This window comes from Rana temporaria, chromosome 2 (genome assembly GCF_905171775.1).
Source record: "Rana temporaria chromosome 2, aRanTem1.1, whole genome shotgun sequence".
NCBI lineage: Eukaryota > Metazoa > Chordata > Amphibia > Anura > Ranidae > Rana > Rana temporaria.
Genome location: NC_053490.1, coordinates 397,593,540 through 397,617,502, shown reverse-complemented (window position 1 = coordinate 397,617,502; position 23,963 = coordinate 397,593,540). Strand labels below are relative to the sequence as shown.

Here is a 23,963-nt window from a genome sequence, read left to right as displayed (position 1 = left end):
ACCTCGCCCTGTGCAAGGACCCTCCTTGCCTAGCTCTGAGCGTTTTTTCGCTCGCCCTGTGCGGTGGGGGTAGGTCTACATGGTGCTTGAATCCCCGCTGCGGGGTAGCAGCGCACCGGATACCGCATGCCTAACAAGTCTGCGGACATACCTGCTTCCGCCTGAAGTTCTGCTCCCGCCCGTGTCTCGGGTGGGAGACTGGCTTCGCATTGCGAAGTGTTTTCCTTGGGGTACAAGATTGAGTTTCTCTCTTGTCTGCCAAACAGGTTTTTTCCCTCCGGCTTCTGGCCTCCTCCGGTTCGCCGGTTGACTCCGTCAGGGGCTGTCCAGGATCTTCTGGTCAGGGGAGTGATTGTGCCAGTTCCCTCGTTGGAACGGTCTCGGGGTTTTACTCCATTCTGTTTGTGTCCCCACGGAGGATGGGGCCCGGTCGATCCTGGGCCTCAAGTCCCTCGTTTGTTTTGTCAAGGTGCAAACTTTTAGGTGGTGTCGATTCGCTTGGTAATAGCGGCACTCCATCAGGGGGATTTTCTAGCATCCTTGGATGTCATGAACGTGTACCTGCATATCTTCAAACCACCGGAGATTCTGTGCTTTGCGGTCGGGGGGGACCATTTTCAATGGTGTCCTTCCCATTCGGCGGGTTTTCACCAAGGTGCTCGTACCGATACTGGCCCGGCTGTGACAGCGGGGGGTTTGTTATCATGGGATGTCTGGACGACATTCTCCTACGAGCTTCTTCGAGCTCTGCATTGGTGGAGCCGTGTCTATCACGTGTCAGGCTCTCCGAGTGTTCGGCTGGTTTCTGGATTGTCCTGAAATCAGGGTTGATTCCGTCTCAGGGATACCTGGGACTGGTCCTGGATTCCTCCGGGGCGGGAGTGTTTTTCTCCTAGCGAAAAAACTTCAGACTCTGCTATCTGCTGTGCAGCAGTTGCCGACCCAGAAGCGGTCATCTCTGCGATTCTGCAGGAAAGTTCTGGGTCAGTTGGTAGCCTCTTTCGAGGCGGTTCCGTATGCCCAATTCCACGCCAGGGTACTACGGAGGGAACTGCTGTCACGATGGGACTAGCTTCCGTCATCTCTGGATTACCAGATTCAGTTGAGTCATCTGATCATGTCTCCCCTGGGTGGTGGCTGGCGTTTCCGGTGCTTCGGGCCGGAAAGTCATTTTTCTGCAGGCCACTGGACAGTGGTCACGACGGCTGCCAGCCTCTCCGGTTGGGGAGGGGCGCTTGGGGCACCCAGTCAGCCCAGGGGCACTGGACTCAGGTGGAGTCCTGCCTACTGATCAACGTTCTGGAGCTCCGAGCAATCAAGCTTTGCCTTACCAGGTGGTTCCTGGATCTACAGGGCCGACCGGTCAGGATCCTGTCCGATAACACCACGTCCGTGGCGTAGGTTGATCATCAGGGAGGCACACGGAGTTCTGTTGCAGCGACGGGGGTCGCGCGCATCCTTTCGGTGGGCCGAAGGGTCCGTTCCGGCTCTATCGGCCAGGTACATTCCGGGAATACGGAATTGGCTAGCCGACTACCTAAGTCGCACTGCACTGGGCCAAGGAGAGTGGTCTCTCCACCCGCAGGTGTTTCGGGGTCTGTGCCGAAAGTGGGGCACTCCGGACGTGGACCTTCTAGCGTCCCGTCTCTATCGGTAGGTGCCACGGTTCGTGGCCAGGTTTAAGGACCCGTGGGCGGACGCGTCAGGCGCGTTGGTGGCTCCTTGGGGTCACTGTCGCCTACTTTACACCTTCCCTCCTCGGAAGCTTCTTCCTCGCCTGCTGCGCAGAGTAGAAGCTGTAGGGATTCCATCGGTCCTGATTGCCCCAGATTGGCCGCGTCGCTTCTGGTACGCGGACCAGGTGCGTCTGCTGGCAGACGCCCCCTAGCGTCTTCCCCTGGGAATTGATTTTCTGTTACAGGGTCCGATCTTCCACCCTGTTTCACAGCCACCGGCCTTAGCGGCGTGGCTGTTGAGAGCCAGGGGCTTAAGGACCGAGGCCTATTGGGCTCGGTGGTCTCTACCGTGCTGCCCGCACGGAAGTCTACCTCACGTTGGATTTACCATCATACATGGAAGGCCTACATCTCTGCGTGTTAGGAGATGAAATGGCACCCTCGTACATGCGTTGTGTACAGGATTCTGCTGTCTTTGCAGCAGGGAGTGGTTCAGGCTCTCGCCTTACGTACGGTTAGGAGCCAGATTTCTGCTCTGGCTGTTTTTACTGGCAGCGACCCTTGGCATCGCACTCCTGGGTGCGTGCGTTGGGTCAGGGGGTCTGGCAGGTGGCCCCTCCGGTGCGCCCTCCATTACCCCCATGGGACTTGAATTTAGTCCTTTCAGTGCTTCGGGATGCTCCCTTTGAGGACATTCGGGAGGTTTATTGTCACAAAAGGTGATTTTATTTCTGGTAGCAATTACCTCGATCAGACGGGTGTCTGTCTGTTCTGGCGGCCTTGTCTTGCAAGGCTCCCTGCTTGGTCATCCGTAAGGATGAGGTGGTGCTGCGGCCGCAGCCGTTTTTTCTCCCTAAGGTCGTTTCGGCTTTTCACTTGGATGTGGACATTGTTCTTCCATCCTTATGTCCTCAGCCGAAGAACCCGAAGGAGGCCACTTACATTCTTTGGATGTGGTTCGGGCCCTTCGAGTTTACTTGTCGGCGACAGCTCCGTTCCGGAAGTCGGACTCGCTGTTCGTGTCTGTGTCCGGTCCCAGTAAGGGCCTGGCAGTCTCGTCGGCCACCATTTCCAGGTGGATCCGACGGATTGTGCTTCAGGCCTATGCCCTGAAGGGCGGGCTCCCCCCTTTCGGGTCATGGCGCATTAGACCAGGGCGATCGGGGCCTCTTGGGCTTTCCGACACCAAGCCTCTGTGTTACAGGTGTGTAAGGCTGCGACCTGGTCGTCGGTCCACGTTTTTTCAAAGTTTTATATGGTGGATGTGAGTGCATCTTCTGATGCCTCCTTCGGCCGCAGGTGTTACAGGCGGCAGTTTAAGGTTGGAGTTCCTCCGTTGAGTAACTCCGGTTTTGTTTGGGGTGTAACCTGTTTTTGCTGTGTTATTTTTCCCACCCCTCGAATTTTTTTTACACTGCTTGGGGACGTCCCTAAGGTCAATGAAGGCTGTGTCCGTCTATGAACGAAAGAGAAAAGAGGATTTTTGTACTCACCGTAAAATCCATTTCTCTGAGTTCATAGACGGACACAGCACCCACCCCTCCTTTGTTTGTACTGCTTGTTACGAACTGAGGCTGCTAAAGCAGGGTGTGGGTTATGCCTGGGGGAGCCACGCCCCCTGGGAGGAGCGGCATGAAGGAAAGTTTTTACCCCTTAAGTGCTGTAGAATTCTGCCTAAATCTCCTGGTAGGAAGAAGCATAACCCTAAGGTCAATGAAGGCTGTGTCCGTCTATGAACTCAGAGAAATGGATTTTACGGTGAGTACAAAAATCCTCTTTTTGACAAACACCAAAATTATGGACTCTCACACGGCGCTTAAACATCGTTTTTACAGGCATTAACCACTTCAACCCCATTGGAAATTTTCCCTCTATTACTTTTCTTTTGTCAAAATTTGGGATTTTCTTTACTTAACTTTCAATAATGATAGTAAGCATGACAATTGGAGAGGGCGAATCTCCTTAAAGTGGATGTAAACCCCCAATTTTTTTTTTAGGCTTGCACATTGTACAGTATAGGATTTCATATCATCAGTGCCCAGTCTTGCCACAAAGAGTTAATCCAGCTCTGAGCAATCGTCGTATCTTTTTTCAGTGAGTTAAAATTGACAAACTGAGAAAACCCTGTCGGTTCTTCCCCCCTTCTGTGAATGACAGGTGATTTGCATATCTCATGCAAGGCCTGAGAGGGGCATAATTTTTTTATTTCCCATCCCTACTCCTTTCTTCTACAGCTCTTTTCTCTCTTCGGGTACAATGATTATGTCACTGTCTCTGCCTCGGGTACAATGATTATCTCACAATCTCTGCACATGCGCAGGAGTAACATGAGCTCGCTCTGCTTCTTCACAGAACGCGCTCTGCCACTCATGTGTGTGCACTTTAGTCTTTCCTGGCGCGAGGCTCGTCCTTGCAACGCTGGCTGACAAGGGGAGTGTAGTGGTGGGCAGAGGAGTCCTCAGATGTCACAACTCTGCCCACCAAGCGCCGGACAGTTGACCCACCCACAGATTCAGCAATTTTGCGGGGCTCCACATGGCAGAAGGGGTGAGTTTTAATGGGTAAGGATACATGCAGGAGGCATGTATATCCTTCTAGTATATTAGTACATTATAAATGATAGTGGGTTTACATCCACTTTAACGGGGGCACAGACAGAAAAATAAGTCTTGCCTTTAGTTTAAGCGTTTTATTTTTGTGTGTAAAAGCACTTCTATGTAAGCCTATGTGTCCATGCTCACAAAGGCAGTAACGGGTGTATTAGGAGAGAAGCGTTAACAGGATGAAAGATAAACCCACCAAAGCCATGGTCAGAAGAGAAGCTGAGGAGAAGGTAAAAACAAAGATCGCCTAAGTGTATAGATACTTTGTGTTTATACATTTTTTTTTGTATGCAGACTATTGATAAGTTTTTACTGTATATTTTCTTGTAAAATGCTTAATCACACCAGTAAATATTTCTGGGTTGTAGTCAGAGTTGCAAACATAACTTTGGTTGGTAATATCTATTACTACTTTGTGTCAACAGGCTACACATGATCAAGCAGTGGTGCTACAAAATGCCCTGCAAAACATTCCTAATCCAACTTCAGAATGTATGCTGAGAAATGTAGCAATACGCCTTGCACAGCAAATATCGGATGAGGTGCGTTTCACGGTACATAATCATTTTATGTATTAATTGATTTGTATGTAGATTGTAAACTTGGTTCTAATATTATCGAAGTTGCCATTCTGACAAAAGTTTCAATGCACGCAAGCACAATATAAAACCATTTTTTTGATAAAATTATAATGTTCAGCCAAGTAAAAAAAAACCTTACATGTCACGCTTCAAAATTGCACACGTACGTGGAATGGCACCAAACTATTGTATTTAAAAAATCTCCATAGGCGACACTTTAAAAGCCTTTACAGATTACCAGTTTAGAGTTGAACAGGAGGTCTGGTGCTAGAATTATTGATCTCGATGTTCGTGGAAATACCTCATGCGTGGTGTGATTGCCGCTTTATGTGACACAATTTTTGTCTCTCCCATTTTCCGATAACGGCGGCCTTCCGATCCTCGATCAGCTCTTTGGCAAGCCAGCAGCTAATTAGCTGCTAAAGTGACTTTTGTGTATATATATATATATATATAAAAAAAAAAAAGCTGATCGCCTCCTGAAAAAGAAAAAAAAATGACAGCTCTATACCGCTTAATATCTGCAATGTATATGTACATTAGGTTGTATTCAAGTGGTTAAAACATCTGATCTAAAAAGGCGTGGCTTAGTTTAAACCTAAAGACAATGTCTGGGAGGTTTTTGTAGCATTGATTAATTGCTGCTGAAAATCACTAGGACCCCTTTCACACTGAAGCTTTTTTTTACAGCGTTTTTAGCGTTAAAAATAGCGCTATTAAAACGCTCTCCATGTATCTCAATGGACCCTTTCACACTGAGTCCTGCAAGCAGCAATCTTGTAGCAGCTTTTGGGCACTGAAAAAACGCTCCAAAAACGCCCCTCTTCATTGAAATGAATTGAAACCCTTTCACACTGAGGCACTGCAAAAACGCCTTAAAACGTTAGGGTCTTAGCAGTGCTTTGCATTGGGATTGCAGATGAGGCTTCACTCGAATAACGCTCCACCAACGCCCCAGTGTGAAAGGGGCATAATACCAGCATTTACCAAAAATCTGTACGTAGCAAATTTAATGACTTTTTTGTTGCTAGCCATTTGTTACTGTCACACGTTAAACTAGATCATTTGGTTCAGAGTGCTCTGCTGTAAATTACTCTCCTACAGCAATTTGTAGCTAAGCCATTGAGACGGATGCAGGGCGATTTGCCATTGGCCTAGAAACATTGCTCAAACTCTATTGCTAAGCAACTGAGCTACAAATCACTTTAAGTTCTATTCCATAAAACATAACTAATTTCCTTAGTGTGTAGACAGGGTATTTAGTAAGCATGTTTTAATTTCTTCTACCAATAATAGTCTCAAAATCCTGTAGGTCCAGAGTCCCTTGGCATACACGAATATTAACACCAGGAAAGAGAATTCAACCTGCTTTTTGGACTGAGCATAAATCTCAGACGCTTTTAAGTGTGAACTGTAATCGTAATTAAATCTTTATGCATGTACGATGAATAAAAAATACCATGGTTTATACGGATAACCAAAAAAACTCTGTAAACCCTACCATGGCACAGGCAAAAATCATTTAGGACCGCATAGATTTCCATATGCTCCCAGTACAGAGAAAATGCACTTTATTTCCCAATGTATGTCCAGAACATGCATCCAAGTATACTTCTGCTGAACTAGCAACCTATTTCCTTATCAGCACAGACCTTTGAACAGATTTAGAAAACATGTTAAAAACAATTCTGATTCAGTCTTATCTGAGTTTTATAAATGGCAAGATTTTGCCAAAAATCATTCAGATATATATGACCTTGAGTGTTCTTTAAAAACAATGTTCTTCTAGAGTAGTATGATTTGAAGAGGAACATAAGGGGGGGGGATATGATCAACATGTACAAATATATAAGGGGTCCATATAGTGAACTTGGTGTTGAGTTATTCACTTTACGGTCAACACAGAAGACAAGGGGGCACTCTTTACGTCTAGAGCAAAAGAGATTTCATTTCCAAATACGGAAAGGTTTCTTCACAGTAAGAGCTGTGAAAATGTGGAACAGACTCCCTCCAGACGGGGTTCTGGCCAGCTCAGTAGATTGCTTTAAGAAAGGCCTGGATTTTTTCCTAAATGTACAGAATAAAACTGAGTACTGACATTTATAGGTAAAGTTGATCCAGGGTAAATCCGATTGCCTCTCGGGGGATCAGGAAGGATTTTTTTCCCCTGCTGTAGCAAATTGGATCATGCTCTGCTGGGGTTTTTTGCCTTCCTCTGGATCAACTGTTGGTATGGAGTTGGGTGTATGGGATTGTATTGTGTGTTTTTTTTAATTTTTTTTTATTTATTTTTTTGTGGTTGAACTGGATGGATGTGTGTCTTTCAACCTGACTATGATTTGTCCATTTTATATATATATATATATATATAAAATATATATTTTTTTTTTTTAGGCTTCTAAGTATATCCCAGATATTTGTGTCATTCGAGCAATACAGAAAGTAATCTGGGCCTCCGGCTGTGGTTCAGTTCAATTGGTGTTCTCTGCCAATGAGGAAATAAGCAAAATTTATGAGAAGGTAAGTGCTAGTATCCATGCTCCAGGAACTTTTAATACCAAATCCTAACCTGCTTTTCCCTTGAAATAGCAAGTTTCAAATGTTTCAGCCCTGAAAAACATCTTCGTCCACTACACTACACATTATCCAATTGCAATCGGGAATAGTGAAATTTGTTAACCTGACGTTCTTAAAGCGGTGGTTCCCCTAAAAATAAACTTTTAACATTGCTTTTCCCAAATTAATTACGATTAGAATCGGCTGGTTTTATTAAAAAAAAAAAACGTCCGTACATACCGTTTGCTATATTCGTTCCCACCGCCACTTCCGGGTACGATGCTGGCGGTGGGCGTTCCTAATTGATGGACAGGCATCCGACCGACGCATACATCGCGTCACGAGATGCCGAAAGAAGCCGAACGTCGGTGCGCATGCGCCGTATAGAGCCGCACCGACGTTCGGCTTCTTTCGGCATCTCGTGACGCGATGTATGCGTCGGTCGGATGCCTGTCCATCAATTAGGAACGCCCACCGCCAGCATTGTACCCGGAAGTGGCGGTGGGAACGAATATAGCAAACGGTATGTACGGACTTTTTTTTTTTAATAAAACCAGCCGATTCTAATCGTAATTAATGTGGGAAAAGCAATGTTAAAAGTTTAATTTTAGGGGAACCGCCGCTTTAATGTCCGTACATCATCAAGTTTAAAACAAAATGCTACCTTACTGAACTGCTGAATTTTCTGTTGAAAATGTAAAGTGATTGTAAACATTCGTTTTTTTAACAATAACAAACATTACTATACTTACCTGCTCTGTGCAATGGTCTTGCACAGAGCAGCACCGATCCTCCCCTTCTTGCACAGAGCAGCCCCGATCCTTTTCTTCTGGGGTTCCCACCGGCGCTCCAGGCCCCTTTTCATTAGGTGCCCCCATGGAAAGCCTATTTCTCTTCCGTTCATGGACGGACACAGCATCCTTTGACAGTAGGGTTATATCCGCTTCCTTTAGGAGAGTTTAGGCAGAAAAAAAGCACTTTAAGTGTTAACAACACATTCCTCAGTGCAGCTCCTCCCAGGGGGCGTGCCCCCCGTATAACCCACACCCTGCTCTAGCAGCCTCAGTTTTTTCCTGCCTAACGACAGGAGAGGTCAGGCACTTCTGGAGTCCTGTACTCTGTAGGTTTTTTTTCTGTCGATTTTTCTTGCTTTTTATTATTTTGTTCCTGCATTTTGAATCCTGTGATTTTTCTATCAACAGCCGACTGGGTGACAGGCTGGGTCTTGACTCTTGTAGTCCCCCCATGTTCGGCCATCGAGCGTGTGCCGGCCCTTAGCTCAGCTTTGGGACGTCCACGACAGGCCCCGTTGCTCCAGGGGCGGCCGGGGAACATCTTGTTCTAGGGCACACATATGACCGGTCTTTTATGGCTTTGTCACAGTGTGTCTGGCCGACAGCCATGCCGTTTAGTGGACGTTGAATCTGTGGGATACCTCCAGCCGGTGGTCGCAGGACGGGTAAGTAGTGGCCCCTTGCTCAGGTAAGTAATCTGGCTGGAATTTTCCCCTGGGAGGTCGACTGAGGGCTTGCCCTGCTTTCTCTCTCCCTTATTTCCTCTCCCTCCTTTCCCATTTGGGTAGCGGCTGTGAGGGGGGGTTTTTCTGGGGTCTCTGGTACACCTGGACCTGGACCTGTGTGCGTAGCGGGGGCTGAGTGTGTTCACTGCAGGGGCCTGTGTGTGTTCACTACAGGGCCTTTTTGTGGCTGTGGTGTGAATTTTGTGCTGTGCTGTTATGCTGTGTCACTGTCTTTTTTTGCCGGAGTCCCGCTTTATATAGCTCGGCGGCCATTTTCTTGTGGTCCTGTGCTGTTTTTTACACATTCGGCGGCCAACTTGGAATTTCGTTTTTGGCCTCGTGTGGCCGCTTTAGCGCTGCAGAAATGACCGCCAATCTGTCTGAGGGACAGATGCAGCGCAGCCGGCTTCTCAGCACAACTTGGGCTCCTCTCAGACCGCGCTGCACCGAGTGAGGTGGTGAGTTTCCCTGGGGGGCCCCCATACTCTAACGGCCGGGAGGTGACCGTGGGTATTTCTGCTTTGCAGTTAGGGGGGGCATTATGGAGCCTGGACAGGTACTTCTTCCCCTGTAAGCCTGAGTTAACCCTTGCTGCCCCTCCCCCTGCCACATCTGCTATGGCAATGTCGGTGGCGGTTTTTCTCGCCAGGTTTGAAGCGACTGGTGGCCGGATGGGGGGTATATTAGCGCCCCCCTCCCTGGCCTGCTTCTGGGGATATATCTGACACTCTGTATTGTCAGATGATGCAGGCTTAACCCACGCGCACAGTGAGAGCGACTCTGATTCATGGTCGGTTACTGATTGGAATTGTTGGAGCTATTTTTTCTGCAGACGTGAAACTCAGTACTTGAGGATGGGGCGGGGGCACCTGCTGTGCCAGTCCTTTTTGGGTCCGGCACGCACTGACAATGTTTTCCTTGTGTTCCTTTTTTGAGACAGTTGTTCTACAAGGAATGGGATACGCCGCAGACAGTTTTTGCATTGCGACCCGTTATCCCTTTGTGGAGGACCTTTTTAGTAAAGTGGGTCTCTCCTCCGTCCGTGGACCCTCCCGTGTCCAGGTTGAGCTAACCACCATGTGGATGGGGCTCCTGCCTTTGAGGACCCCGCGGATGGGAGAATGGAGGCTGTGGCCCGCTCCATCTTCGCGGTAGGGGGTTCGGCTGTGAGATCGGTTTTGGCCGGGGCTCTGGTGTCACGGACTCTGACTGTACGGGCAACGTTTTTTGCTGCAGGAGCTGGAGGCTTCCGAGACCTGTAAGGACATGGCTGAACAATTAGTTCTGGGTCTAAAATTTGTCTGTGAGTCGGTCCTGGTTACGCTCTTGCTTCCCAGGGCTTCCGCCTATGCGGTGGTACTGCGCCGCCTTGTGTGGCTGAATTGCTGGTCTACGGACTAGTCCTCAAAGAAGGCCTTGGTGGATTTACCCTTTAAGGGTGAACGGTCTTTTGGGGCATCCCTGTATGGCATCATTAAGGAGGCCACGGGTGGTAAGAGCACACTGTTCCCACAGTCTGGGAAGGGCTAGGGGCCTCGCCATGAGCAAGGGCCCTCCTTTACTACCCCCCAAGCGTTTTTTTCGCCCGCCCTGTGCGGTGGGGGAAGGTTTGCAAGGTGCTAAGACCCCCGCTGCGGGGCAGTAGCGCACCTGGTAACGCAAGCCCAACAAGTCTGCGGACATGCCTGCTTCCGCCTGAAGGTCTGCCCCCGCCCGTGTTTCGGGTGGGGGACCGGCTTTGCTGCTCGGAGGTCTCTCCTCTCCGACAGTTGGGGTTGCGAAGTAGTTTCCTCGGGGTACAAGATAGAGTTTCTCTCTTGTCTACCAAACAGGTTTTTTCCTTCAACCTCTGACTTCCTCCGGTTCGCCGGTTGGCTCTGTCAGAGGATGTCCAGGATCTTCTGGTCGGGGGAGTGATTGTGCCAGTTCCCTCGATGGAACGGTCTCAGGGGTTTTACTCCAATCTGTTTGTAGTCCCCAAGAAGGACGGGGTCTGTCCCGTCCTGGACCTCGAGGCCCTTTCGGGTTACGGCGCATTCGACCAGGGGGATCGGGGCCTCCTGGGCTTTACGGCATCATGCTTCTGTGTTACAGGAGTGTAAGGCAGCGACCTGGTCGTCGATACACACTTTTTCAAAGTTTTACAAGGTGGATGTGTGTGCATCTTTTGATGCCTCCTTCGGCCACAGGTGTTACAGGCGGCAGTTTATGGTTGGAGTTCCTCTGTTGAGCAACTCCGGTTTTGTTTGGGGTGTAACCTGGTTTGCTGTGTTTCCCACCCCTCGAAAATTTTTGACACTGCTTGGGGACGTCCCTACTGTCAAAGGATGCTGTGTCCGTCCATGAACGGAAGAGAAAATAGGATTTTTGTACTCACCGTAAAATCCATTTCTCTGAGTTCATGGACGGATACAGCACCCACCTTTTCTTTGTACTGCTTGTTACGAACTGAGGCTGCTAGAGCAGGGTGTGGGTTATACCCGGGGGGCCACGCCCCCTGGGAGGAGCTGCACTGAGGAATGTGTTAACACTTAAAGTGCTTTTTTTTCTGCCTAACTCTCCTGGAAGGAAGCGGATATAACCCTAAGGTCAAAGGCTGCTGTGTCCGTCCATGAACTCAGAGAAATGGATTTTACGGTGAGTACAAAAATCCTATTTTTCCCATTGGGGCACATGTGCAGGCTTGCTCCTGAGTCCCGCTGCTGCATCCATTGGCACAGACAGCTGGACTTTGCTGCTCCCATGTCACAGCTTTTGATTAACAGCAGGAGCCAATTGCACCTTCTGCTATCAATCTGCTCATTGGGGAGAGCGTCAGCGACTGGAGCATCTGCGCTTGTGCACATCGCTGGATTGGATTAGGCTCAGGTAAGTAAGAGGGGTCCGGGGGATCTGCAGCACAAAAGGTTTTTCACCATAATGCATTAAGGTGAAAAAACACTATAAATATATATATTTTTTTATTCGATTTTTGATGAATACTGTAGTTCAGTAAGGTGGCGTTTGGTGTTGGTTTGAGATAAAGCTTATAGGACTCTGGATTCATAGGGGGCCAATGTGTTGTAGAGAGATGGTACATTGTCCAGTTTGAAGATTTATGTGTTCTCTATTTCACAGGCAAATGCTGGAAATGAACCTGATCCTGAGGATGAACAAGTTTGTTGTGAAGCTCTGGAGGCAATGACCTTGTGTTTTGCTTTGATACCAACAGCATTGGAAACACTCAGCAAAGAGAAAGCATGGCAGACTTTCATCATTGACTTGCTACTTCACTGTCAAAGCAAGTAAGTGTTTGTTTTCCTGCCTTTTAGGAGCTCTTAAGACCTCTTAATAAGCAGATGGCAAAAAAATAAATTGCCTTTCTTGGTCTAGTCCATTTATACATGAGTATTTTTATATGGAATAGTATCCGTTCAGTGAGGTTAGTCTCCTATCCCTCCTTACAATTGTTATAGAAAATGTTGAGTGTTTTGATGGGTTTCTGAAATCAGGTTGTTTTGCCCAAATAACAGAGTAGCTTCAAGCAATGGCAGCTGGGAACTGCATGATGCCAAAATAAACAGAATGGCAAGGGTATGCAACAGATTCAACCCCCACCCCAGATAATCTTAATATCTTAAGTGAGGTAATAGAATTCCAAGTGAAAAATCTTTTGGAGAATATAGGCTGAGCAATAATAGTATTTATGGCAAATAAAGAATGCATAAATCAGTCTTTGATCTGACATACTAAACTACTTTTATGTTCCTATAATTTTTTATTTTTTTTTCCCTCAGACTTGTTAGACAAATGGCGCAGGAACAGTTCTTTCTCATGTCTACAAGATGTTGTATGGGACATCGACCTCTTATTTTTTTTATTACGCTTCTGTTCACAGTTCTTGGGGTAAGAAATATTATATTTTATAATGGTGCAAATGCTTGTAGGATAAGTTTATTCTTGTTGCCAGAATATATTGTTTGTGTGCAGAAAGTACCCTTTTATTTTCATAAAAATTACTTCCGGACCGCCCACCGCACATATACTGTGGAAAGGTGTCCTGGCTGCACGAAACGGCGTACCTGCGACCCGCTCCCACTGTGATTGGACACAGCAGGAGTTAATCAGCAGGTCCTGAGGCTGCGATGGCCACTGGCCAACCGTGATCGTTCGAAGGAGAGACAGAACGGTGGTCTGCCTTTGTAAATGAGGCAGACCATCCTGTCAAACAATGAGAGATACATCTTGTGTTCCTGCTAATCAGGAACAGATATCTCTTCCTGCAGTCAGTCCATCCCCCACACAGTAAGAAAGCATTCCCTAGGAGCACACTTAACCCATTGTTTGTAGATGAAATAACTTTTGCGCAAACCAATCAATATATGCTAATTGGTTTTTTTTTTAACAAAAATATGTAGCAGAATACAAATTGCCCTAAATTAAGAATTTTTTTTTTTTTTTTAACTACTTGCCGACCGCCCACCGTCGTTATACGTCCTCACTTTAAAGATGAATATCTCGGTAAAGGCAGCAGCTGCTGCCACAATCGAGATATTCATCTCTTCTGTGGGCGGCCGTGTAAACGATAATGGCGGTCTCCCGCGGTGGATTCGCCGCGAGATCGCCGTTATCGGTGGCGGGAGAGGGGCCTCCCGCCGCTCTCCCGAGCCCTCCGCCGCTTACCGTAGCCGTCGGTAGCGGCGGAGAGGATCGCGACCGTTCGCTAGCTGAGCGGGGACGAGACTGAAGGAAAAATCTCCTTCGCCTGTCCCCATAGCTCTGCTGAACGGAAGTGACGACGTCAAAACGTCTTAAAGCCTCTTAAAGAAACATTTTTTTTTTGTCATTTGAAAAAATGACATTTCCAAATTTTTTCTTTTTTTTTGCATTTAAGCCTAAATATGAGATCTGAGGTCTTTTTGACCCCAGATCTCATATTTAAGAGGACCTGTCATGCTTTTTTCTATTACAAGGGATGTTTACATTCCTTGTAATAGGAATAAAAGTGATAATAATTTTTTTTTTTTTCAGTGTTAATAATTGTAAAATAAATAAAAATAAATGCGAAAACCCCAAAAAAAATTTTTAAAGCGCCCCGTCGAGCTCGCGCGTAGAAGCGAACGTATACGCGAGTAGCGACAGCATATGAAAATGGTATTCAAACCACACAAGTGAGGTATCGCCACGATCGTTAGAGCGAGAGCAATAATTTTAGCATTAGGTCTACTCTGTAACTCAAAAAATGCAACCTGTAGTATTTTTTAAACGTCGCCTATCAAGATTTTTAAGGGTAAAAGTTTGACGCCACGAGCGGGCGCAATTTTTAAGCGTGACATGTTGGGTATCATTTTACTCGGCATAACATTATCTTTCACAATATATAAAAAAATTGGGCCAAATTTATTTTTTTATTTTTTTATTTAAAAAAGTGAATTTTTTCCAAAAAAGTGCGCTTGTAAGACCGCTGCGCAAATACGGTGTGACAAAAAGTATTGCAATGACTGCCATTTTATTCTCTAGGGTGTTAGAAAAAATATATATATTATGTTTGGGGGTTTTAAGTAATTTTCTAGCAAAAAAAAATGATTTTGTCTCGTAAACACCGACTCTGAAAAACAGGCCCGGGGCTAAAGTGGTTAACATATTTCCCCTAAGGTTCACTGAAAAAAGCATGCCAAGAACACAGCTTGGTTACCATTTATTAGTCCAGGGTACCATGAGTGTTCTAACAGAAATGGGAAACACCAGTGATAGTAGCAGTCCATCTGTGAAACACTTGAGCTGTCTCTCTAGACAGTTTGGATAACCTGCATCCACTGAAAAGCTGAATTGCCTGTAATGCTACTGGCTTTGTGGTTGCAGGTTGAAGCTTTTTCTTTTTTATAAACCTAAATAGTCAGTTTTGCCACGTTTACATGCTGCGTTTGGACGCATTTTTTTCCGAATTGAAAAAAGACCTGTAAACGAAAGGTGGCTAAACAAGTTATCGTGTTTACGTGCGTTTTACAAGCTGTTACAGGCGTTTGGCGTTTCAAATGCCCCTGAACATCTTTCCTGAATGCTTTTTTTTGTTTTCTAAAAAACTCTTCTAAACTCGACTACCTACTTTAAACGACCCTGTGTACATGCACTAATAAGAGAACAGTGGAGAATTCAGGGATAGCTGAGAATAATGACCATCTACTGCTGGTAAACGGATGTTTATGAGTAGTGTACATGAAGCCGAATAGTCTGTTTAATGTGTTGAACATTGAGTGTTTTTGACTGAATTAATTTGACTAAATTAATCAAATCTATTACAATGTAATAACCTTTTTATTTTTATTTGACAGAGTACTGCTAGAGAGCGGGCTAAACATGCTGGGGATTATTTCACCTTGTTAAGGCACCTTCTGAATTATGCATACAACAGCAACATTAACATTCCCAATGCTGAGGTTCTGCTCAACAATGAAATAGATTGGCTCAAAAGGATAAGAGTGAGTGATTTTGCTGTGATAAAATATTTAGGGTACTCATTTGACTTCTTTATCTATCAAAACAATTAGTTTCTTGCTCATACACCACAGTACAGGACACAAATGTCTTGGTCATAGGCAGGTACCTTCAAGTGATTGGACACTGGATGGGGGAAAAAAATGCGAAGACCTCCACAATGTCTCCTAGCAATCCAGTGATGGTTCGCAACATTGTGACCTAGTCCCTATAAACCCCCCCCTCACTGAAGGTGTGCCTTTCCAAAGTAGGTGAAGTGTTGGATTTGCTCACCTGAATCATGGGTTTTACCCCCAAGGTGCCTTCCCTTCTTTCCTCCTCCTTGGGTAGGATCCTCACTCCTCACTTTCTTAGTGAGTGGGTGTCTAAGCAGGAACGCTTACTGTCCCACCCAGATCCCTAACCTCCACCTGCTAGGTTTAACAGATGAGCGACCTGGGGTTAAATCCGCTGTTTAGGCACTCCCATGGACAAAACTGGGCATCCTCCCTGGGGTCCTGAGTGGCGTAAGTGAATAATGCAGCAGTCATCTCACCACTTTGCTGCAATGAGCGCACTTGTTCCAGATGTTAGTGGGGTGATGGGAATCGTGGGCAGAGCTGTGTGTACACACAGGGAAGACCCCCCCATACTCGCATTCCTCAACTTTCAAGTTTTTGTAAGTACCCTATTAAGGCCTCCCCTTCACTATTGGCAGAGCTAGGGCAGAAAGGGTCAGGAACAGGTAAAAAGGGCCCTAACATTTCCCTGGCTACCAATGGAGCTGGAGGTGGTGTTCTGAACCCCTTTTTCTGCGGGGAGCCAGCCTTTGATAATGTACTCAGCTGTCATACCTCTGACTCTGTTCCTCTTTAAGGAAAAATCTATTGCCCCTTCAGGCGTCCAACACGCATCCTGCCTTGGTAAAGATGATTTTGCGATATGTCAATTTTTGTGGGTAAGTCCACAGGCTGCTGGTCATAAGCTACTCTCTGATATCGCTCTGGTAGGGTTCTTAAAACCAGAACGAGCATGTGGGGCAAAATCAGGTGAAGAATCGGAGCCTACTTCCTTTGAATCCCTTTTATTTTATTGCCAAATATCCACCATTTTGGTGTTTGAGAACTTGTGTGGTGTTGGAGCCAGAGGCCTTCCAACTTACAGTGGAGCGCCACCAAAAAAAGAAAATTCTGCTTTAAGCACTCTTATTGCTGCTATGGCTGTGCCAAAATCTAGTAGTTTTGGACAACCATAATCCAACTCTACAGACACTGAGCGCCTTCAGCACCTGTAACTCCTGCTGACTGTTTTGAGGTATTGCGTCCATGGACTGGCTGACTCTTTGCGTTTTAGATATCTAGGGTGGAACTTCCATTTGTCTAGATGCACATATGTGTCCTAAATACTAGTCATCGACGCTATGCATCAACTACTCAAGAGAATTCCCTTGGCACGAGGATGGCTCTTCCTGGATGGATCCTTCAAGTTGCTGTTCTGACCTGTTTGGCTAAAGGGTTACATTCCACCTCTTCCAGTGAAGGCTCGTTGTACTAGATATTAGTGCAGCCCAAGCCTTTTGGCATCAAGCTTCTGCATTGTGAATTGATAAAAATATATCAACTACTCGATAACCTCCTCTGGTATAGGCTCAAAAGACACTTTTATACAAAGCAGAGTGAAGTTCCCTCTCCTAAAAATTGTATTGTACACCTAGAATCTTAAAGACCATAGTCAGTATGTTAAAACCCCTATGGACCGGTTCTCAAAAACAGTTGCTGTTTATGGCACAGCTTTGAAGTAAAAGCATGTTTAGCAGTGCACATTTAGGAGAGGTTTTACTGTACCTATAGGTGAGCCTTATTTATAGGCTTCCCTATAGATAAAAATCATACAAGGGAGTTTGCTTCCACTTTAACTTTTTTATTTGCTTCCTCTAAGCCTTCCTTGGCTATCTGCTTCTTTGTGACACCGTGCTAAATAAACTTCTTTTTTGATATATTTCTAATCAAGTTTTTTGGTCATTTTCTGCTACTAACAGTAACCCTCTGATCTAAACTCTACAGTCTTTCCTTAGACTACATCCCATCCCCCAGCTTATCCATTTTCATTAATTTATTTAACTGCTTCTTTGTGTCACTTTTTCTATCCTTATTGGCTTCGCTTTGTCTTTTTTTTTTTTTTTTTTTAAGTGATCTTTGCTTGCAGGAGACTCCTTTTTAGAACAAGCTCAACTCTTTCTAGACCTACTGGGTGGCACTATGTTTACAATGGTCATTTCAAATAACCATAGTCAAGGGAGTAGTGTTCCTTTTAGTTTTACATGTACATAACAGGATGTTGATGTATATGTACAGAGATGTTGAGATTTGGTCTCGGTGCACCTTCCTAATCAAACCATTTTTGACTTCTCCTTTTGCATGTTCTATGCTTCAAAACTCCATAAAATGATATATATATATATATATATAAAAAATTCTGCCCTTTAGCCTTCTAGTCGCATGCGACTCTCTAATTGCCTTGGATACATCCCAAGCAAATGTTTATTTTCTAGATAAGAATATGCTGTTTCAGTTTCTTCCATTCTTTTTCAAAAACCTTTAACTTCTCTCTCCTTTTTCAGAATCCTTATTGAAGGTCTGTCTCTGATCAGGCCTCCCTTGCAGCACAATGTGCTTCATTGGGACTTCTATCTGGCTCTTTCTGCCCTGCAGAAACAACCCTTTGAACCCACCAGGGGTATGACCTCTCCGGCAGAGTGTTCATATTTGATTTCTGTCACATCTACCCGACATGTCTCTGAATTGGTATCTCTCTTGTAAGAAGCAGTTCCTCATTCTTCACAATCATGATAAGGAAGTGTCACCACCACAAAATTGGTTCCAAACCTTTAATCCCATAGGAAAAAAGAGAAGACAGGATATTTTACGGTGATGAGAAAGTACGTGTCTTAAGAAAATTTTGTATTTTCTTAAGACACGTTCTTTCTCATCATTACTGCTCTACTCCCTGCACCGTAAAATATACCGTCTTCTCTTTTTTCCTAAATTCAACATTTCTATTTGGGATTAGGTGCCTTAAATTTTTGGTGATTCTATTAGTGCGTGGACAAAATATACATCAACTTTAATCACATAGTATCAAAAAATAAGTGACGTTTTCAGGAAGGGGTCCTGCGTGGCTCCGAAGCGTTTATTTTTTGATAGTATGTGATTAAAGTTTTGGCCCCAATTTTGGAGATCTTGGTGTGCTGCACATTGACACTTCCTTCTCATGAATGCAGTCTGTTCCAGCCGTTGGTCATTTAAGCACCCAATCTAAGATACAGCCGTGTACAGGAATGTGTGCATTGGGAGTATTGCAATGTAGGTTCCTTCTTCACATTGACACAGTAGTCCTACATCTAAGATCATCTGTTCTACCTAATGGCAGTATCAGTCCTCCACTATAGTGAAGACCTAGTCCTTCCATTCTCATGCCCTGCTCCAAAGGACCCAAAGGAAATTGCTCTTCATTGCCAGGATGTAGCCTGAGTCATCAGAAGGTACCTCAAGCATCAGCTTTAATCAGGAAAATGGATTTCCTATTGGTCCTCAAGGCCTTGCAAGGTACATCCTGCTTCAAAGTCCACAATTGCTCAATCGATCAGAGAACTGATCGCTAGAACTTTTTCAAGAAAAAATTTAGTCCTGGGTTTTTATGTGCCCATTACACCAGGATGGTTGGCGTTTTCTGGGCATTCCAGTGGCAGGCCTCTGTAGCCCAGCTTTGTAAGGTTGCCACCTGGTTCTCTGTTCATACATTTAAACATTTCCCCTGGTGGACATCCAGTCTTCTGCAGATACAGCTGTGCTGCAAGGTTTTTTTCAGCCACACTTGATGTTGGTTCTGTTGTCCCTTATTGTTGGACATTTTGGCACAGTTCTGTTTTCCTAGTTGTTGCCTGCTTTTCTCATTTATTGCGTGTCAATGTCCGTGTGTATCAGTAATCAGCCTTTTGTCCTGTAATGTACAATTAGGATAAAGAGACTTATTGGCTTAGATTTAAATTCCATGTCTTAGAATACAGACCTCCCACTATTTTCCTTGCTTACTCTGCAATTCTTGCTACAAACTGAGTGGGGTTAGGGTTGCAAGAAAGGCACCCAGGGGGCGTGTCAAGAGTTTTGCCAGTGTCCAATTTCCTGAAGGTGCAACCCTAAAACCCAGAGTCTACAAACACTCTGACTGTGTCCTGTACTGTACTCGGATATGGAATTTACAAGTAAGTCAAAAATGACTCAATTTTTAGTTTGTGTTTAAAGTTTTAGATGCTGTAATGTATAATCTTAACGTGCTGTGTCCTGTTTAATGTAGGATGATGTTAAAAGAACTGGTGAAACGGGTATTGAGGAGACCATTCTTGAAGGTCACTTAGGAGTAACAAAGGAATTGTTGGCATTCCAGACTCCAGAGAAGAAATACCACATTGGATGTGAGAAAGGGGGTGCTAATCTTATTAAGGTAAGATGTGTTTTGCTAGGATGTTTTATTGTTTAAGTGGGTACTTGTTGCCCAACTGTATTGGCAGATATTTTGTTGATATAGCAGTTGATCAATCGGCTCATGGAAGAAATCTTTTATTCTGTAAACTGTATGTGGTTAATACCTGTAAGGATGGTATTAAGTTTGATTTTATTTTTCATATCTAGATGTAATTTTCCCCACATTTACAGACTATGCTGCCCAGCAAGTCTGACAATTGCAGGGGTTAGGACAAATTTTTTCACTTCCAGGGGTGGTTACAATGGATGCTTTTTACTAATATGATTTAAAGCGGGGGTTCACCCTATTAAAAAAAAAAATATTTTTTTTTTTATTATACCATTACATTCGGCATCGTAGCGCGAGCTACAGTATGCCGGTCTTACATTTTTTATCCCCGTACTCACTGTGCTATGGATCATTGAAGATTCCGGGGAATGGGCGTTCCTATGGTGAGAGAAGGTGATTGACGGCCGGCCCTGGCACGTCACGCTCCTCCGGAAATAGCCGAAATAGGCTTGGCTCTTCACGGCGACTGCGCATAGCCTGTGCGCAGGCGCCGTGAAGAGCCGAGACCTACTCCGGCTGTCTTCGGGGAGCGTGACGTGCCAGAGCCGGCCGTCAATCATCCTCCCTCTCCATAGGCACGCCCATTCCCCGCGGGAGTCGGAATCTTCAATGATCGATAGCACAGTGAGTACGGGGATTAAAAATTTAAGACCGGCATACCGTAGCTCGCGCTACGATGCCGAATGTAATGGTATAATGATGTTAAGGAGGGTGAACCACCGCTTTAAAGGGGTTGTAAACCTTTGTGTTTTCAACTTATTGCATCCTATGCATTAAGGTGAAAAAACACCTTGCTGTGTACGCTTCAAAATTGCGCACGCTTGTGGAATGGCGCCAATGTTCTCTACCTAAAAATCCCCATAGGCGACGCTTTAAATTTTTCACTGCTCACATGTTTTGAGTTAGAGGAGGTCTAGGGCCAAAATGGTTGCTCTCGCTCTAAAGTTTGCGGCCATACCTTGCATGTGTTTGAACACCGCTTTCATATGTGGGCAGGACTTGCATATGCATTCGCTTCTGCATGCGAGCACACTGGCGCTTTAAAAAAAATTTTTTTATTGTTAATTTTACTTTATTTTAGTTTGACACTTTTATTTCTATTACTAGGAATGTAAACATTCCTTATAATAGGAAAATGGCATAACGGGTCCTCTTTACAGTGAGATATGGGGTCAATAAGACCCCCACATCTCACCTCAAGGCTGGGAAGCCTGAAATAAATAAACTAAAAAAAAAAACTATCCTGGCTTCCCAGCCGAGGCGCTACCGTTTGAATACAAAGTCTGGGCATGACCTCATAACATCGTGCGCAGCCTCTGACGATCATAGAGACATCCGGGGCCGGCGGATCCTGTCTCTGAATCACCGATCATAATGGTGAGTCGGTAGAAGCACCGCAGGGTGGCGGGAGGTGGAGCGTCCCCTTTCGCCTCCCGTAAGAATGATCAAGCGGCGGAACAGCCGCTATGATCGTTCTTATGGTGTAGGGAATCGCCGGCTTAAAAGCTGATATCTGAATGATGCCTGTAGCGGCAGGCATTATTCAGATATCCCTGCATAAAGTCAAGGATGTCATATGACGGCCGGTGGGCGGGAAGTGGTTAAAATGACAGAGCATCTCAGATTCCTTCTCTTCTCAGTTCCCCTGTCGGCGCTTCTGGCTTCTTCCCCAGCTGAGTGCCCACCATAGGAAGCCACGTCCTGTGGGCTCACTCCCGAGCCAGGCTGTTTGTGTCTATTCAGACACTCAGCCCTGCCCCCCACACTTTGCTCACAAGTTATGACTAAGAGTCAATGGCTCCCACTACTCTCAGCCAAGGCTGGAGAGGGGAGAACTGATGTGCACTGGATTGAGATCGGACTCGGGTGTGTATTTGGGTTGGGGTGCGGGGGTTTTTACCTTAATACAGAGCATGCATTAAGGTAAAGAAAACCTTTTACCAGCTATGATTAAGCACTAGCTAATAGTGAAAAACGCATCAGCTGTTTTTCCCCTGTGTCGTGTGCTGTGATTTGTAGTGCATCCTTCCTTTTTTAATAAAGACAACCATCAAGGTTTTTCGGAGTGCGGCTGTCCATATTTCCTCTTTCTACTTGTTGCTTTGCCCATTGCCAGCACCCTCAAGACCATACTGGTCATCCTAACACAATCCATCTGGAGCAGTAACTCTTTTACTTTAGTGCTACTGTCGGACTATAGCTTATGTACAGGACCTTTGAAAAAAGTATTCGTACCCCTTGACATTTTACACATTTTGTCATGTTACAACCTGAAATGTAAATGTATTTTATATGATAGACCAACACAAAGTGGCACATAATTGTGAAGTGGAAGGAAAATGATTAAAGGTTTTTAATTATTTATTTTTTACAAAATACAGTTGTGCGCATAAGTTTACATACCCAGGCAGAATTAGATTTATTGGCCATTTTTCAGAGAATATGAATAACACAAACTTTTCTTTCACTCATTGTTAGTGTTTGGCTGATGCCATTTATTATCAATCAACTGTGTTTACTCTTTTTAAATCATAATGACAACAGAAACTACCAAAATAGTCCTGACAAGTTTACATACCCCCAGTTCTTAATACCATGTAGTGCCCCATTTAACAGCAATGACAACTTGAAGTCTTTTGTGGCATTTGTGGATGAGGCTCTTTATCTTTTCAGATGGTAAAGCTGCCCATTCCTCTTGGCAAAAAGCCTTCAGTTCCTGTAAATTCTTGGGCTGTCTTGCATGAACTGCATGTTCGAGATCTCCCCAGAGCCGCTCAATGATTTTGAGGTCGAGACCAAGATGGGCACTCCAGAACCTTCGCTTCTGCTGTAGCCAAAGACAGGTTAACTTGGCCTTGTGTTTTGGATCATTGTCATGTTAGAATTTTCAAGTATGTCCCATGCGCAGCTTCCTTGCTGATGAATGCAAATGTTCCTCCAGTATTTTTTTGATAACTTACTGCATTCATCTTGCCATCAATTTTGACCAAATTTTCTACCTCGCACATCCCCAAAACATCAGCAATTCACCTCCGTGTTTCACAGTAAGTGTTGGTGTATCTTTCATCATAGGCCTTGTTGACTCCTCTCCAAATGTAGTGTTTTATGGTTGTAGCCAAAAAGCTATATTTTGGTCTCATCACTCCAAATGACTTTGTGCCAGAAGGTTTGAGGCTTGTCTCTGTGCTGTTTTGCGTACTGTAAGCAGGATACTTTGTGGCATTTGCGTAGTAATGTCTTTCTTCTGACTACTTGACCATGTAGCCCATCATTTTTCAAGTGCCTCCTTATTGTGCATCTTGAAACGGCCACACCACATGTTTTCAGAGAATCCTGTATTTCACCTGAACTTATTTGTGGGTTTTTCTTTGCATGCCAAACAATTTTCCTGCCAGGTGTGGCTGAAAGTTTAGTTGCTCTACCTGACCGTGGTTTGGTTTAGACAGAATGCCTCATTTTCCACTTCTTGATTAGAGTTTGAACACTGCTGATTGGCATTCTCAATTCCTTGGATATCTTTTTTTTATCCCTTTTGCTGTTTTGTACAGTTCAACTACCTTTTCTCGCAGATCCTTTGACAATTCTTTTGCTTTCCCCATGACTCAGAATCCAGAAATGTCAGTGCGGCACTGGATTAAAGATGCAAGGGTTGGTCAGGAGTCCAGAAACTCATTCACCTTTTATGCACACACACTAATTACAAGCAAACAAATCACAGGTGAAAATGGTTACTTTTAATAGCCATTCAAGCCCCTTTGTTTCAACTTGCATGTTATCAGGTCAAAATCACCAGATATGTAAACTTTTGATCAGGGTCATTTGGGTAGTTTCTGTTGTCATTATGATTTAAAGAGAGTAAACACAGTTGATTTGATAATAAATTGCTTCAGCCAAACACTAACCATGAGTTAAAAATGTCTTCTCTTCTTGGTGACACTGATCTGTGACTTGGTCTCTGTGAGTGGTCTTGGTTGAGCTGCTTTAT

The 23,963-nt window shown here is 45.0% G+C and overlaps 1 protein-coding gene across 1 annotated transcript in view; it reads left to right on the top strand.

The window, feature by feature from the left end:
• USP9X (ubiquitin specific peptidase 9 X-linked) overlaps positions 1 to 23,963 on the top strand; it is a 316,211-nt gene that overhangs the window by 185,716 nt on the left and 106,532 nt on the right. Inside the window, 6 exon segments of the mRNA XM_040338099.1 lie at positions 4,705 to 4,821; positions 7,255 to 7,380; positions 12,053 to 12,219; positions 12,712 to 12,820; positions 15,247 to 15,393; positions 19,742 to 19,888. Of these exon segments, the coding sequence (XP_040194033.1) occupies positions 4,705 to 4,821; positions 7,255 to 7,380; positions 12,053 to 12,219; positions 12,712 to 12,820; positions 15,247 to 15,393; positions 19,742 to 19,888 (813 nt within the window).